Source organism: Lathyrus oleraceus, chromosome 4 (genome assembly GCF_024323335.1).
Source record: "Lathyrus oleraceus cultivar Zhongwan6 chromosome 4, CAAS_Psat_ZW6_1.0, whole genome shotgun sequence".
NCBI lineage: Eukaryota > Viridiplantae > Streptophyta > Magnoliopsida > Fabales > Fabaceae > Lathyrus > Lathyrus oleraceus.
This window is the reverse complement of record NC_066582.1, coordinates 311816736-311831500: the sequence shown is the minus strand read 5'-3', so window position 1 is coordinate 311831500 and position 14765 is coordinate 311816736. Positions and strand designations below refer to the sequence as shown.

General features: G+C 38.4%; 1 protein-coding gene across 1 annotated transcript; it reads right to left on the bottom strand.

Annotated features, from left to right (window-relative positions):
* Positions 1-1431: 1431 nt before the first annotated feature.
* LOC127075272 (uncharacterized) lies at positions 1432-13422 on the bottom strand. Its single transcript, XM_051016763.1, has 4 exons — positions 13015-13422; positions 6363-6521; positions 5612-6096; positions 1432-1975 (listed from the first exon to the last, which is right to left on the bottom strand). Exons 1-4 carry the CDS (start codon positions 13244-13246, stop codon positions 1604-1606), a joined length of 1248 nt encoding a protein of 415 aa, XP_050872720.1. The 5' UTR covers positions 13247-13422; the 3' UTR covers positions 1432-1603.
* Positions 13423-14765: the final 1343 nt, after the last annotated feature.

The following is a 14765-nucleotide window of genomic DNA, read 5'->3' as shown; positions in this document are numbered from 1 at the left end:
TCATCACTCTCTCTTAATTCCATATTTCTTCTTACCTTTTTGCCTTTTAAGTTTGTTTTTTGAGAAAAGACTAGTGGGGCAAAAAACAGATAAATAAAATAAATAGAAGGATAATAAAGAGAGAGGAGAGGTTAAGACCATGCAAGGTGGGGAACATATTCATATAGATGTTGAAAATTAAATTATGTTCTCATAGGTTAGTAGGTTTCATAAGAGTGTTCCTTCCTTTAAATTCCTTTAAATGGGATTAGAAATCACAAAAATTTCCAATATAAACAGTACTAATTGAAGGCTAGCTGTAAATTGTGTGGACCAATGATGTTGAGAATCATACTAGTTTTCTCTAGATAGTGGTGTGTGATGTGCAGATATAACAGTTTCTTTTTTTTTTTCAGAATTGAAAATTGACTTGTGTTCTCTAATTTGTATTGAAAATGGTCCCATTAACAAATTCATCTAAAAAGAGAGAATGGTGGTGTGTCTTGTCCCCCTACAATTGACCCCCCATGAAGAGTGGAAAGGGAATTACATAATTATGTCTTGTTTACCAGTTTGTTTGTTTGGCCCCCTTCTATCTCTCATCCTAATTGCAAGAAGTGCATGAACTAAGAACAGCTGAGTTTGCCCCCACTATTTTCTCTTATTTGAACTCATATTTAATTTTATGTTCCTTCCATAATGGTTGGTATTAGTTACAAGTACCTAGACATTGTCTCTTATGCTCCAGAGCACTTGAATGAAATAGTAATAGGTCTCCACCAGAGGTTTTGGATTCGAACTCAGTTTTGAACATGCAACAATGTTATATTTTTTTTTTTGAGAAAGAGCTTTATTGTCCATTGTGATCCTATCCGACTCAAAAGATTAGTTTCTGCAGTTGCGTGCAGGTGATACAATTTACTAACTAAATTCTTACCTCACGAGTCTGGCAAAAGAACTCAAACTTGTGAAATTTAGGTTAAATTTATACCGATCAGGCCAACCTAGGTTGACATTGTCTGTGATGACTTGTGAGCTGTATCAATGTCTCATGCTATATTTTGTCTGTCTTTCTCTTATTTAGAGGAGGGGAAATAAAGTCCCAAGTTTGAGTGTGTAGGACATGCAAATAAATGCTACCATTTCCGGTTTCAAAGTATGGTGGCTGTAAAGAATAATCCACTATGTTGTGTTTCTCACATTTTGAAGGTGATATTTGTTGCTACAGAAGTACATTTTATTATATGGATCCTATGACTATAAAATATTTTAGAAAGCTACAAAGGTCAAGAAAATCTCTATAGTGATGAACACCATATTTATGTCTTTGCTATAGTGGGTGTGGAAGCAGGTTCACTATCAGACTATTTGGATGATAATGGCAAACAACATCGTTTTCCATCTTTACAAATTGTTACTACAAATGAGTACATTATCAGAAACAGATCTTCATTGAGGAAAAAATATAAGGCATTATGAGAAACATAATGAAACACTTTAATTTTCATCCATCGTTAGTAACTTTGATCACTATTCAGAAACAAGAAAGGGTCACATCATTATAGTTTCTTAGATATATCACTGATAGGCAACTGTTTAACAAACAATTACAACAGAAAACCATTTACTCGAAAACAGAAACACTTCCATCCCATGAGCATGAAGCAAAAACATTAGGCATAACTGGGTGGAAGGAAATGTCCATGCATGCTTGGCCAAAGGCTTTTATTTTCTTAATTACTTTGGATGACTGATAATCATATATGTATATTGATCCATCGGAAGAGCCTGATGCAAGCTTTTTCCCATCCAAGCTGAAATTGCACTTAATATGAAATCCAGAAACCCCATGACTCTCATATCTCTTATATTTGTTGAGTCTGTATGGGGGAGTTGAACTAAACATTGCGACATAGTTACCGTTTGATTGAGCAACAAAAACTGGATCAAAGGGATGGGACCTAACGCAGGGACAAGTATAAGCCTCCACATAAACCTGATTCAGAAGCAGAACATGTTAATTAAAATTTAAACTTACACTCTTAACAATGAATATTAGGGTCATCTTGATATTTAGAGATTAAGGCATTTGTGGCTTGAGTTTTATCTCAGCATTATTATTAGATAGTCTTTAGAAAAGGTGAAAAATGATCTTTCATAATATTTGTTATTACTGCAGAACATGCTTGTATTTCACAAATTTATTAATCTTTAAAACAAAAGATGAGTTCTGCATTAATATTTTTACCTCTCACTCATCAACCAATATCAATATTCTGCCGGAAGACAAAGTCCCTTAAGAAAAGACAAGTTTAGATGAATAAATATGGTAGATTACTATATTATTCTCATATATGTAGGCAATGGCAACATGAAAAGGATAAAAATATTTTTCACATTCACTTAATCATAACCATTAGATTTTATAAGTGTTTGACTTTTACTTTAATCATATTTAAAATATGACCTATGAATGATTGTGTTGCACTTTTACCGTGACTATGCATAGCAATTAATCTCATGTGAAAATTATAGTAGTGTACAATATACACAGGCATTTCACACATTAGAACATGTTCTTAAGTAAAGAAGCATAAGCAACAGCGAGACAGCAGTCACTGTTTGGGATTTTAAGAGGGGAGGAAAAGACTTTGTCTAAAGGAAGGAGGAATAAGTAGAAAACCTTAGTTGAAAAAGTTAAAGTTTCCAATGTCTAAATATGTTAGCAGTCTATTACCACAATTAATGGCACATTTGTTTGTTTTTCGTTTCTCCTATAGAAGAAATCAAAAATGATTTGATTCCATCTTAGGAAGCTAAATTATGAGGCATCTAAATAGTAATTGCTTTCATTACAGCATGATTATCAACTAATAATATTTAGAAAACCTATTCCCTTTGGTGTTAATTAGTGCCCACGATTTTTGTTGCCTTGCCTCCATTGCAGCTGGCTTTTGGGTTGTATCTTTGTTTTTAGCACCTTCAATGTGCTTCTAATCATCGATGCCACCATAAACTCCCGCAGTTGCTATCGTCATCTTCCATTAACAAAACCTGTTTTCCAATTGACAATCATGTCTAGAAACTCGCTGTCTAGAGACCAGCTGAAACCTATAAGTTTATAGCACAGTTCCAGAGGCATTTTCATCACGCATAGGGGTGCCAAACGGGCATGCCCGTCTCGTTTATATCTGCTGTGCCAAAGCCTGTAAAATAATGGGATGGAATGGAGTTGGCATTCTAGTTCCCAAGTACATGAATGTGATTTACTAAGCATTTAATTAGTTATTAATCTCTTAAAAATATTCTAATTTATTTTATATTCCAACACTCCCTCCCCCCTCAAGATGGAGCATATAAATCAAATGTTCCACGCTTGGAACAAATATTTTGAATCCGCGGCCCCCTTAAAGATTTTGTGAAAATGTCTGCTAGTTGATCATTGAAACTAACAGATTCGGTGACAACTTTAGAAAGAATTTTCTCCTGGACGAAATGACAATCAATTTCAATATATTTAGTTCTCTTGTGAAACATTGGATTAGAAACTATATGTAGTGTTGCCTGGTTATCACAAAAAAGTTTCATTTGTTGAGTATCTCCAAATTTCAATTCATTAAGTTGTTTAATTCAAATGAGCTCACACGTGGCTACAGCCATAGCTCTATATTCAGCATCTGCACTTGACCTTGCAACCACATTTTGCTTCTTGCTTTTCAATGATATAAGATTTCCTCCAATAAACACACAATACCCTAAACTAGAACGCCTATCAATTAGTGAACCTGCCCAATCTGCATCGCAAAATCCGACTATTTGAGTGCTTCTGTTGTCTTCATAAAGCAATCCTTGTCCCGGTTATTTTTTTATTTACCTTAGAATTCAAATTACTGCATCTCAAAGATCCTTATGAGGAGATTGCATGAATTGACTTCCCACTCCAACCGCAAAAGAAATATATGACCTTGTTAATAGTAAGGTAGATGAGTTTTCCAACCAATCTTCGGTATCTATCACAATAAGGCTCCCCCTGGTTGGGTAGCAATTTCTAATTTGGATCCAAAGGACTACCATCTGGTCTACAATCCAACATACTAGTTTCTTTGAGTACATCTAATGCATAATTCCTTTGTGAATTGACAATCTCATTCTTTGACTAAGCAACTTTAATTCCAAGAAAATATTTCAACCCTCCTAGATCCTTGGTCTGAAAAATGTCTTAATAAATGTTTCTTCAGTTGAGAAATTTTCCGTCGATCATTTGCAATGATGACTATATCATCTACATAAACCACCAAATAAACACATTTATTTGGAGGTATGGCAATAGAAGACTGAATGATCTGCTCAGTACGTTACATTCCAAAGGCCTGAACAACTGAGCTCGTGGGGCCTGTTTAAGTCCATGGAGAGAGCGTCGTAGTTTGCAAACCAAGTCAGACTCCCTCTGAGCAACAAATTCAGGTGGTTGCTCCATATAAATCTTCTTCTAAATCTCCATGTAAAAATGCATTTTTAATATCTAATTGATGCAGTGGCCAATGACTTATGACAACTATGGCTAGAAATTAATGAGCAGAGGTGATTTTTGCCACAGGAGAGAAAGTATCACCATACTCGAGGCCATAAACCTGAGTATAACATTTGGCCACTAAACGAACTTTGAGATGATCAATTTGTCCATTAGGCCCAAATTTAACAGCATAGACACATCGACATCCAACAGGTTTCTTGCCCGGAGGAAGCGGGACTAGATCCCAAATATTATTATGCTCCAAAGCTTGCATTTTCATAATCATGGCCTGCCGCCATCCTGGATGATCAAGTGCCTCACAAACATTTTTAGGAATGAAAATAGAAGATAAAGATGCTATAAAAGAACAATAAGGAGAGAGACGATGATAACATAAGAAGTTATAAATAGGATGGGGCTTTCGAGTTGATCGAGTACCTTGCCTATTCACTTCCCCTCCTTGATGCTTCTTTCCTCTGGGGGGTGTAAACCCTTCAAACAGCAGGTTTGGGCCTTGCTTCAGCAGCCTCTTAGTCGCTGGGCCCAAGTGCTCTATCACTCTGATACACTTCCTAAATATATACATTGGCAGGGGACATAGGTAAGGGAACAACATCCTAGGTGTGTGGGAGATCTTAACATTTACAAATTTAAACTAAGTAGAAGATATTAGAATAATATAATATATAGACACACACAAGGCTTAACCTACTCTATCCCTTAGATTAGGGGCCAGAATCAATTAAAAAGGGATACACAAGTTACCAAAAACAGAATTTAAACAAATAAGATAATATCTTAACAATTTTAAAAACAACATAATAAATTAATTCATATATTGAACATTAATTCTGATCTAATCACAATCCAGTCATGGTTGGGCCATGAAATATTGAATGAGTTAATTTTCTGGTTCAATTATTAGTCTGGTTTTAATTTTAACTTTTAAAACCATGACCAGAACTTGGAAGCTATGATGTCTTTTACTAGGCTATTTGCATTATCCGATCCCCTCTGGAACGATTTTTTGTTATAAAAAAAGCAGTTAATACTAATCAATATTCGCAATGCACCTAAACTAATGATAAGCAACCATCAGAACAATTTGAGTTAGCTCACCTGATTAGACAACGGCACCTGTCTTGAGACATCCCAAACGATAATAGAATTCTCACTGATATTGCTCCCAGATACATCACTAGAAGAAATGAATTGCTTCCGGTTCGTTGTAAACTCAACATCTAAAATGGAACCTAAATTTCGATTATAGTTATGCACAACTTTGCCAGTTCTGATATCCCATAGTTTGATATGCCCCTTAGATCCCCCAGAAAGGAAGAGATTTGAATTGTCTGGGTGGAACTTTATAACTCCAACCATTTGATCTTCTCTGAAAACCTGAGTTTCCATCCCTTTTTCAACATCAATCAACCTTGATGTGCAATCATATCCACAAGAAAGCAAGAAGTTCCCTTGTTGAGACCATTTCACATCTTTCACAGCGGCATTGTGGAAGTTTAGCACACATGCTTTCTTCTTATCTCTGCTCCATACGTTCCATATGCATACCATATTGTCCATCCCAGCAGATGCAAGGAGGTGAGCTGCAAGGTAACTACAATGAACAGATCATTACTAATAACAGATACAGCAAGAATATCTCTCTTGCTCTGGGCTATCCTCTCCTCCATGTGTAGCTTTGTGATACTTATAAATATTATAATTTTATATTTGGAATAAATATACGCTTTAAATATAAATATATGATAAAATAATTTCACCTTTGAGAAACAGTGTAAGAAAATATTATTTCCTAACAGTAAGTTATATCATAAACAAGGGAAACAACAATCAGTCAAAGAGAACTTACCGTGAGTTGATGACCAATGTATAGCATTGACAGCTCTTGTATGTCCAGATAGAGATACAGATAGCTTTTCAGATACCGAGTTTAGGCTTTTATGACCCTTTGCTTCACTTCTCAACAATGCTAAAATGTTATGGGGTATATCAGCCTCCAAGATACTCCCTATGTTGATGAGCAAGAAAAAGATCAGATTAGTTGTGTCTGTGTTAGGAACTCAATGAATAATAAAGTACAACAGCAGTAACAGATTGATAATGAAGGAAAGGACTGTGTATTATTGAACAATAATAAGGGAATTTACAGAGTAGGTTACACCTAAACTGCCACAGAGCGTAGTGCTCCTATAGGAAGCTAAAATTCTGTTATGATGAAATGGAAACTCTACACATTACTTTCTAATAATCCATAACAATTACACCTAAATTCTTAGATGCCTCTCTCCTTTGATACTCGACACCATATATTATGGTAAAACGGCTAAAGTCACTCCCAAGGCATGCCACTTGCTGACAGCTCATGGCTTCTAGTAAATTTCCCTTTTCCCCTTCTAGAATAAACCAACCATTGTTCGGGCCCCTTAATACTATCATGGGCTAGCTGACCATTCCTATCAATACCCCTTCCTGATCATAATGCTTCGTCCTCAAGGCAAAAGTGTGGAAATTGACTTCTGATTGTGAGCATATCCTCTCAAGTGGTCTCTTCAACTAACTTCCCTTTCCAGTGCAGTGTCACCTCTTCACCATCTTGTTTCACCTACCTTGAAGCTTACACCTCTCCAGCTTCAATCTGTTACGCAACTTCTCCATTTAAATGGTCTGGCAATGATTCCTCTACTTGGTAGTCCCCTACAGCTTTTATAACAGAGAAACATGAAAAACGGGATGAACTTTAGACCCTAAAGGCAATTTCAATTTGTACGTCACTGCGCCTATGCGTTCCAACACCAAATAGGGCCCATAATACCTTGCTGTGAGTTTGACAAACACCCATTCTCTCACCTCAAAACTCCGATCCGTCCTCTTCTTGTCTGCCTGTGCCGTCATTCGTTCCTGTGCGCTTTTAACAGATGCTCGTGCAGCGGCTATAAAGCTTCATCACGCTCCATCAGATCCCTCTAAACAACTTCTACTCTAGTCTCTCCCTGACCCCATCGTATGAGATTTGAAGGCTTCCTTCCATAAACTGTTTAAAATGGAGTTTGTCACGTTGCAGCATGAAAAGTGGTATTAAATCAGTATTCGGCCCAATGGATCCACAACACCGATGTCTTTGGTTGATCCGCAATGAAAGATCTCAAATAAGTCTCAACAAAAATTAACAACCTCAGTCTGTCCATCCGATTCCGGGTGCTATGCAGTACTCATTTTCAAATGTGTGCCTTGCATTTTAAACTCTTTCTAGAAATGACTTATTAAAATTGGGTCCCGATCACTCACAATAGATGCAGGGATACCGTGTAGTGGTACAACTTCCTCTGCAAAAACATATGCTACAGTTCGTGCAGTGTAGGGGTGTTTCAAAGGGACAAAGTGGTTGTATTTCGACAACCTGTCCACTATGACCAAGATAGCCTCATATCCTCCTGACTTAGGGAGCCCAGTAATGAAAACGATTGATACATCCTCCCAAATTTCCTCCAGTATTGACATGGTTGCAATAAACTTCCAGGGGAAGCAGCAAGGCATGTTTGCCTTTGCACGCATCACATGCCCTAACAAACTCCTGTAGGTCATTTTTCATTCCAAGCCAATAGAAATTTGCAGCAATCCTTCGATATGTCCTGTAGAATCCGGAGTGACCCTCCTATGGAGTCATGTGGAATTCACCCAACAATTTCTGGATGAAGGTTGATTTACTAGAGATCACAAAACGACCCTCATAACTCAAAACCCGGTACCAACTTCACATCTTCCTGCCACTTTTTAATAATTCCCAGCAATTTCTCATCCTCATGCACCTCCTTTTGGATCACTCCTGCTCCTTCCAGGTGGGATATGTTACCATAATATTCAGTTTAGCTCCCGTAGCCACACGGGATAAAGCATGAGCCCCTATATTCTCCTTACCGGGCTTATAACGAATTTCAAAATTATAGCCAAGTAACTTAGCAGTCCAGTTCTGTTGTTCAGCACTGACGATCTTTTGTTGCAACAATTCCTTCAGGCTTCTCTGATTCGTCAAAACCACAAACCTTCTTCCCAACAAATACGGTCTCCGATGTTGGATAGCCATGACTACAGCCATCAACTCCTTCTCATAAGATGATTTAGACAGGTTTCTAACTCCCAAGGCCTTGCTAAAATAGGCTACGGGGCGTCTGTCTTGCATCAATATTGTGCCACTCCCACACCCTGATGGGTCACACTCCAACAAATTGCTTGTCAAAGTTGGGTAAAGTAAAAAACCAGTGCTATTGTGAGCTGTTCTTTTAAATTCTCAAAAGCTTCCTTAGCATGAGGTCCCCATATAAAAGCATCCTTTTTGGCTAATTATGTCAGTGGCCTTGCAACTTTCCCATACTCTCGAATAAATTTTCTGTAATACTCTGTCAAGCCCAAAAAACCACGCACTCCCGTGACATTTTATGGAATAGGCCATGTTGTGACACTTGCAACCTTACCCGGGTCAACTGCTACATAGTGCCCCTCATGAGTTCTAAATGCAGTTTTATGGATGTCTTCTGTTTTCACCCGAACCTGATGATATCAGACTTCAATCCAACTTCGAAAAGTACTTAGAGCCATGTAACTCATCTAATAATTCTTCAATGACCAAAATAGGGAACTTATCCAGTATTGTCGCTTTCTTGAGGGCTCCATAATCCACACATATTCTCCATGTATTATCCTTCTATTTGACTAAAATAAATGGACTTGAGTACACACTGGCGCTGTTTCGTATAATCCCTGTTGCGAGCATCTCTTTTACTTGCTTTTCAATCTCATATTTTTGATGGTGGGGATAGTGATATGGTCTAACATTCACAGGGCTCTGACCATCAATCAAATTAGTAGAATGAGCCCTTTCTCTTACGGAAGGCAACCCTTGAGGCTCTCTAAACACCATTTCAAGCTTCTTCAGTATTGCTTCTAACTCCTTCTGTTGCTTTAAGGATAGACTAGGAACTTCTGCCCCTACCTTCTTTACCTTTTCAATACTACCCAGTTATTTTGCAATTGAATTGTTTCAGCCCAGATGCTTTGTAACGCAACCCACTGCCCCTCTTTTCCTCCTAACCCTTGCATAGTCACCCACCTTTTACCGCTCCAAAAACTCATTGTTTGCCTCGTCCAATTCACAATTGTCTCCCAATGTTTTGAGCCATTCAATGCCCAGAACAACATCTAAGTTTCTCAATTCAAATATGTGAGTGTCCACTACAACCTAGAATCCTCCAACCTCCATCTCTAGCCCATGACACTTCCCTTTGGTGTGAGTTTGGTACCCATCACCATCTGCCCACTCAATTCCTAAGTATCTTCATGTTTCCACCTCAATCCTTTGGACAAGCTTTTGAGACACAATTATGCGTGGCACCACTGTCAACCAAAATCAGAACTGGAACTCCTTGGATTGACCTTGACTGGGTGATTGTGGTGATTAGTGTTGAAGTTACATAACCCCATCATCAACAACTGGCCTTCGTCCTCGCACTCCGCTTCTTCCATCTCCACGGCCAATAGTTTGTCGTCGATGCCGTCCTTGTCACCTTCATTGACCACCATAACACGGAGTTGACGGTCTGGGCCCTGATGCATGGGGTGGAATGGGCCCCCACATTTGTAGCAAAAACCTTTTACTTCCTGTCCAAACGCATCTGGTAAGACAAGTGTGTAGATCCTCTATCACGTGGGTTTGACCTTTTTTTCATCTTGGGCTGGTCTTCCTCCTTTTGACCCATTAGGCCCGGATTTAGACCTACCACCTGACCCATGCTTCTTTCTATCCTCCACATAGACCAAGTCGGATCCTCCACCCCGACCCATTCCAGTACTTGACCCAAATCTGAAATGGTAACCGGATTTAGAGTTACATTTACTGGTAGTACCTCTGCCACCTTTCGTTTCCTTCTTCACTACTCGTGTTACTTGCAACAACCTTGCTCGTGTCATGGTTCCCATCGCCGCCAGACTTCTCACCTTACCCCGAATCTCTGATTTCAAGCCATGTAGGAAATACCCCATGTATTGCTTGTCTGGTAATCATGGTATCTTGACTGGTAGTACCTCTCCCACCTTTCATTTCCTTCTCCACTACTCGTGTTACTTGCAACAACCTTGCTCGTGTCATGGTTCCCATCGCCGCCAGACTTCTCACCTTACCCTGAATCTCTGATTTCAAGCCATGGAGGAAATACCCCATGTATTGCTTGTTTGGTAATCATGGTATATAGGTTGTTATGTAATCAAGCTCCCATATGTATTCATCCACCGCCGCTTGTTGTCGGAATTCCGTCAACTGTTCATACGCATCGCCATCATTGTGTCCACCCTAACAGTCCAGCAACTCTCCCTTCAAGGTATCCCATGTTAATACTTCCTCGGCTCCAACAAGTTGAAACAATGAATAGTTGGTCCCTCCATACACAATTATGCCAAACTCACCATCACGTCCAATTTGGTGTCCTGGATGCAAAAATACACCTTTGTGCTAGAAATCCACCCACCTAGATCTTCACCATCAAACTTCGGCAACTCCACTTTCTTCACAGACTGACGAATTCAACTAACGCATCATCAGATAGTTGATGAGTCTTCGTCTTCAATGTCTCTCCCGACGTCAACTCCTCCTCCATGTGCTTATCCTTCAAGGGTGTGTCTCCTTACTTCACACTTGCTTCTCCTGGTTGTAAAAATTTGCCTAAGCTCTTCTCTAGCATCGCGACCAAACTCATGTGATTCTCCTTGACCACGTTCTCCTCTACAGCAAGTGTACTTCTCAATTCTGAGATCTCACTCCCCATAGCTTCTACTTACGATTCCATTTTCTTCAGAATAATTTGTTGTGTTTGCTTTGGTGGCATTCACTGGCTCCCATCATCAGAATACGATAGTCGGACCAGTTTGTTAGGAACTCAATGAATAATAAAGTAGAACAGCTGTAACAGATTGATAATGAAGGAAAGAATTGTGTAAATAATAATGAGGGAAATTACAGAGTAGTTACACCTAAACTGCCACGGAGCGTGGTGCTCCTATAGGAAGCCAATCCCTCCTATCCATAACAATCACACCCAAATTCTTAGATGCCTCTCTCCTCTGATGTTCGACCCCATATATTGTGGTAAAATGATTACAGTCACTCCCATGGCATGCGACATGCTGACAGCTCATGGCTTTCTAGTAAATTCCCCTTTTCCCCTTCTAGAATAGACCAACCACTGCTTGGGCCCCTTAATACTATAATGGGCCAGCTGATCATTCCTATCATTCTATCAATGATTTAAAGTTCAATATAGAGGTGTGGAAATAGATAGAAGCAATAAAATATCAAGCAAATCTATATCTAAGAAATGTATAATCAAGAAAAGGTCAAGCTCAGTGTGAGAAAATAAAGAAATTGTAATTATACAATCATCACTCAGTTTGAGCCTCAGATGATAAGATACAATAATGATAATTATACAATCATCACTCCGTCTGAGCATCAGATGATAATATAGAAAAATGATGTTGCTGCACGGTTCAAAGTTATGGCATTGCCCTTTTCGCTGTTACTTTTCCATTGACCTTCCTCACTAAATAGGTCCCTAAATTAGGAACTAGATTTCAGGCCAAGATAAAGCCATGCCAAGAGAAGCTATATATAAGGCAAGGGGGCTTGTGGCTCTTTGCTATCATATGCTTGTTTTTCCGTTGACTCAATTCACTTAAATAATACAATAATAAATACTTAGTATAGAGAACACTGATTTGGAATTTATATCAAGGAACATAAATAAAAATTATGAAATAAATTCAGCGTTTACAACCCAAAGTTTCTGGCTCATATGTTTTACCTCGAATTGAGTCCAAAAAAAATTGTTTGCCTCTCATAATGTTGTACCAGATTATGAACTAGTTTGGATAATCTTCTCCAGCACTTGGAAAAAATAAATATCAAAAGAATCTTGTAATAACCATGAGGTTTCCATACAGGTTCTAATATAGATAGAAAGAAATATCTTCTGCATTTCAATTGTTTTCAAAACTAACATCACATACTTCTCCATAAACATATATAAGCACACAAGAACAACTTCAGAAGTACAGAACCATATACTTATTATAATTGAGATGCTCCCTTAAACTAGAAGCTAATCCAAACTCTCTTTTTCTTTGTCCTTTTGATAGGTACTTATGCTTAATTAACATAACTGTAATAAAAAAAAGAGTTAAATTATCAATCCCTAGAGTATTATGGATCGTGATATACCAAAAGGAAGGTATATCATGTACTAAACTTGCTCCCCTCCTCTCCCACTTAAGTCTCAGACTTAACTCTCTCAATCACTGCCTAGTTTTTTTGAAAAAACTGACAAACAGAATCTGAGATTGTTGGGATCATGCATCAACACTAGTCCAAAACCTAATTGAATGACATATCAAAACCTAATTCTAGTCCAATTGAACAAAGGAGAGAAAACAAGTGAGGGAGAGTAAAAGAAGAGTACCATATAATGTGAAAGACGGAGACGATGAAAGGGTAAGAGATGCAGCAGAGATGGAAGCCATGGAAGCGCGTTGTCTTTTGGAAACATAGCTACCTGGAACGAGAGTTTGTGTATGGAGGCTCGAAAGAGTTGAAGATTTTGATGAGGTTGTGGGAGTATGGTCAGATAATTTCATTCGTTTAGGTTCTTCTTCTTCGTCGTCATTTGAATATGCGGCGCATAGAAGATCCATGGTTCTTGTATACTTCGTGCTCGATACTATTCTTTCGGTTCAAACCGCTCAATTGAGTTTTTCTGCACCGTGGTTATGCCATTGGAGAGGTTAACACGACGGCGTTTTTGCTTCACTTGTGCGGTTGAAGTAAGAAAAAAAAAGAAAAGAGATAAGGTATACAAAATATTACATTCGATTTAGTTCGACGTAAACTTATTGGGTGAATGTAATCCTCGAGAGTTTTTCCTTGTATTTTCACTAAAATTAAATTTTAGCTTTTACATTATCAAATAGCATTTAATTACAATTTGAATTTTTTTTCATGTGACACGAGAAATCTCTAAAGCATGTTGAAGGCGTAATTAATGAAAGGATCTTGTGAATTTAGGGTTTATACCCCATCAAAGGATGGAGATGTGCCTGAGATAAGAAAGAATTGAGAAAAACGTAAGTTATTAAGGAATGAAGCCGACAGAAGAAACATGTTTGGTCGAAAAGTCATTCCGTCGACTGAAATGAAGCTTGGGACTTAAGGAATTTTGGATCGTGTCAAACACATAGAAGACAGCGTCGCCCTAAATACCTGGGCGGGAGAAATTTGAAATTGGAAAATGACTAGCAGTTACAAGAAGAATAAAGCGCCAGAATATGGAGTAGTTCCCAGAACGTGGATAGAGCAGTTTGCAGATCGTGTGGCACGACGTCTGCTAGTTTCTAGGAGTTTTGGTCTGTAGGCAGTTTCTTTAGTTTAGTATAAATAGGAGATCCCATAAGGGGCTTGGGGTGTTCACTTTGTACCAAAAATCACTTGTAAAAAACTTCTCATTCCCAGCGCGAGGAAGCAAGAGTTTTTAAGAGTGCTATGTACGTGAATCACCACATTTATTTCAATGCAACTTCCTTACTTTTCAATTGTTCACGTTGAACATTTTATTTTAATTTCATTTACTTTTGAGTTTTCACTTTACGTTGTCGTCTACGCTGTCGACACTGATTCTATTACGATAATAGAGTTCACCAAAAGTGTGTTCGTCGTATACGTCTTTTGAATGTTGTAGTGACGTCGGTCACGAGTCACCCATAGGCTATAGCATCATTTAAACCTCTTCGTGTGGAAAAAAACCTGTGTTTGTTCAATACTTTATCAGGAGTCGTTCCTCACAAAGTTGTTCTGTCAAATTGAATAAACCACACTTGCACTAGCACATGTCTTAGGATCAACTGGTCGATCCTGCAAGTAACCCTTAGTTTCAAGGCCTAGGGAGGACCAGCGGTTGTTTATCAATTTTCACAATAAACAAAATGGCACACCCAGTGGGACCGTGCTAGCGCAGTTACGAAATTGCATGAAACTTATAAGGGCAAACTATATAGTAAGTCACGAGAAACTTTGAAAATGTTAGATTCCAATGCAGATGAAGTGCCACGAGGAACTTCATCCACTACGGAAACAGTAATCTCACAGGTTGCCACTTTGTCGCCGATGACAAATGCAACCTCAACGATGTCGACTACGGGTGCGGTTGGAGCATCAATT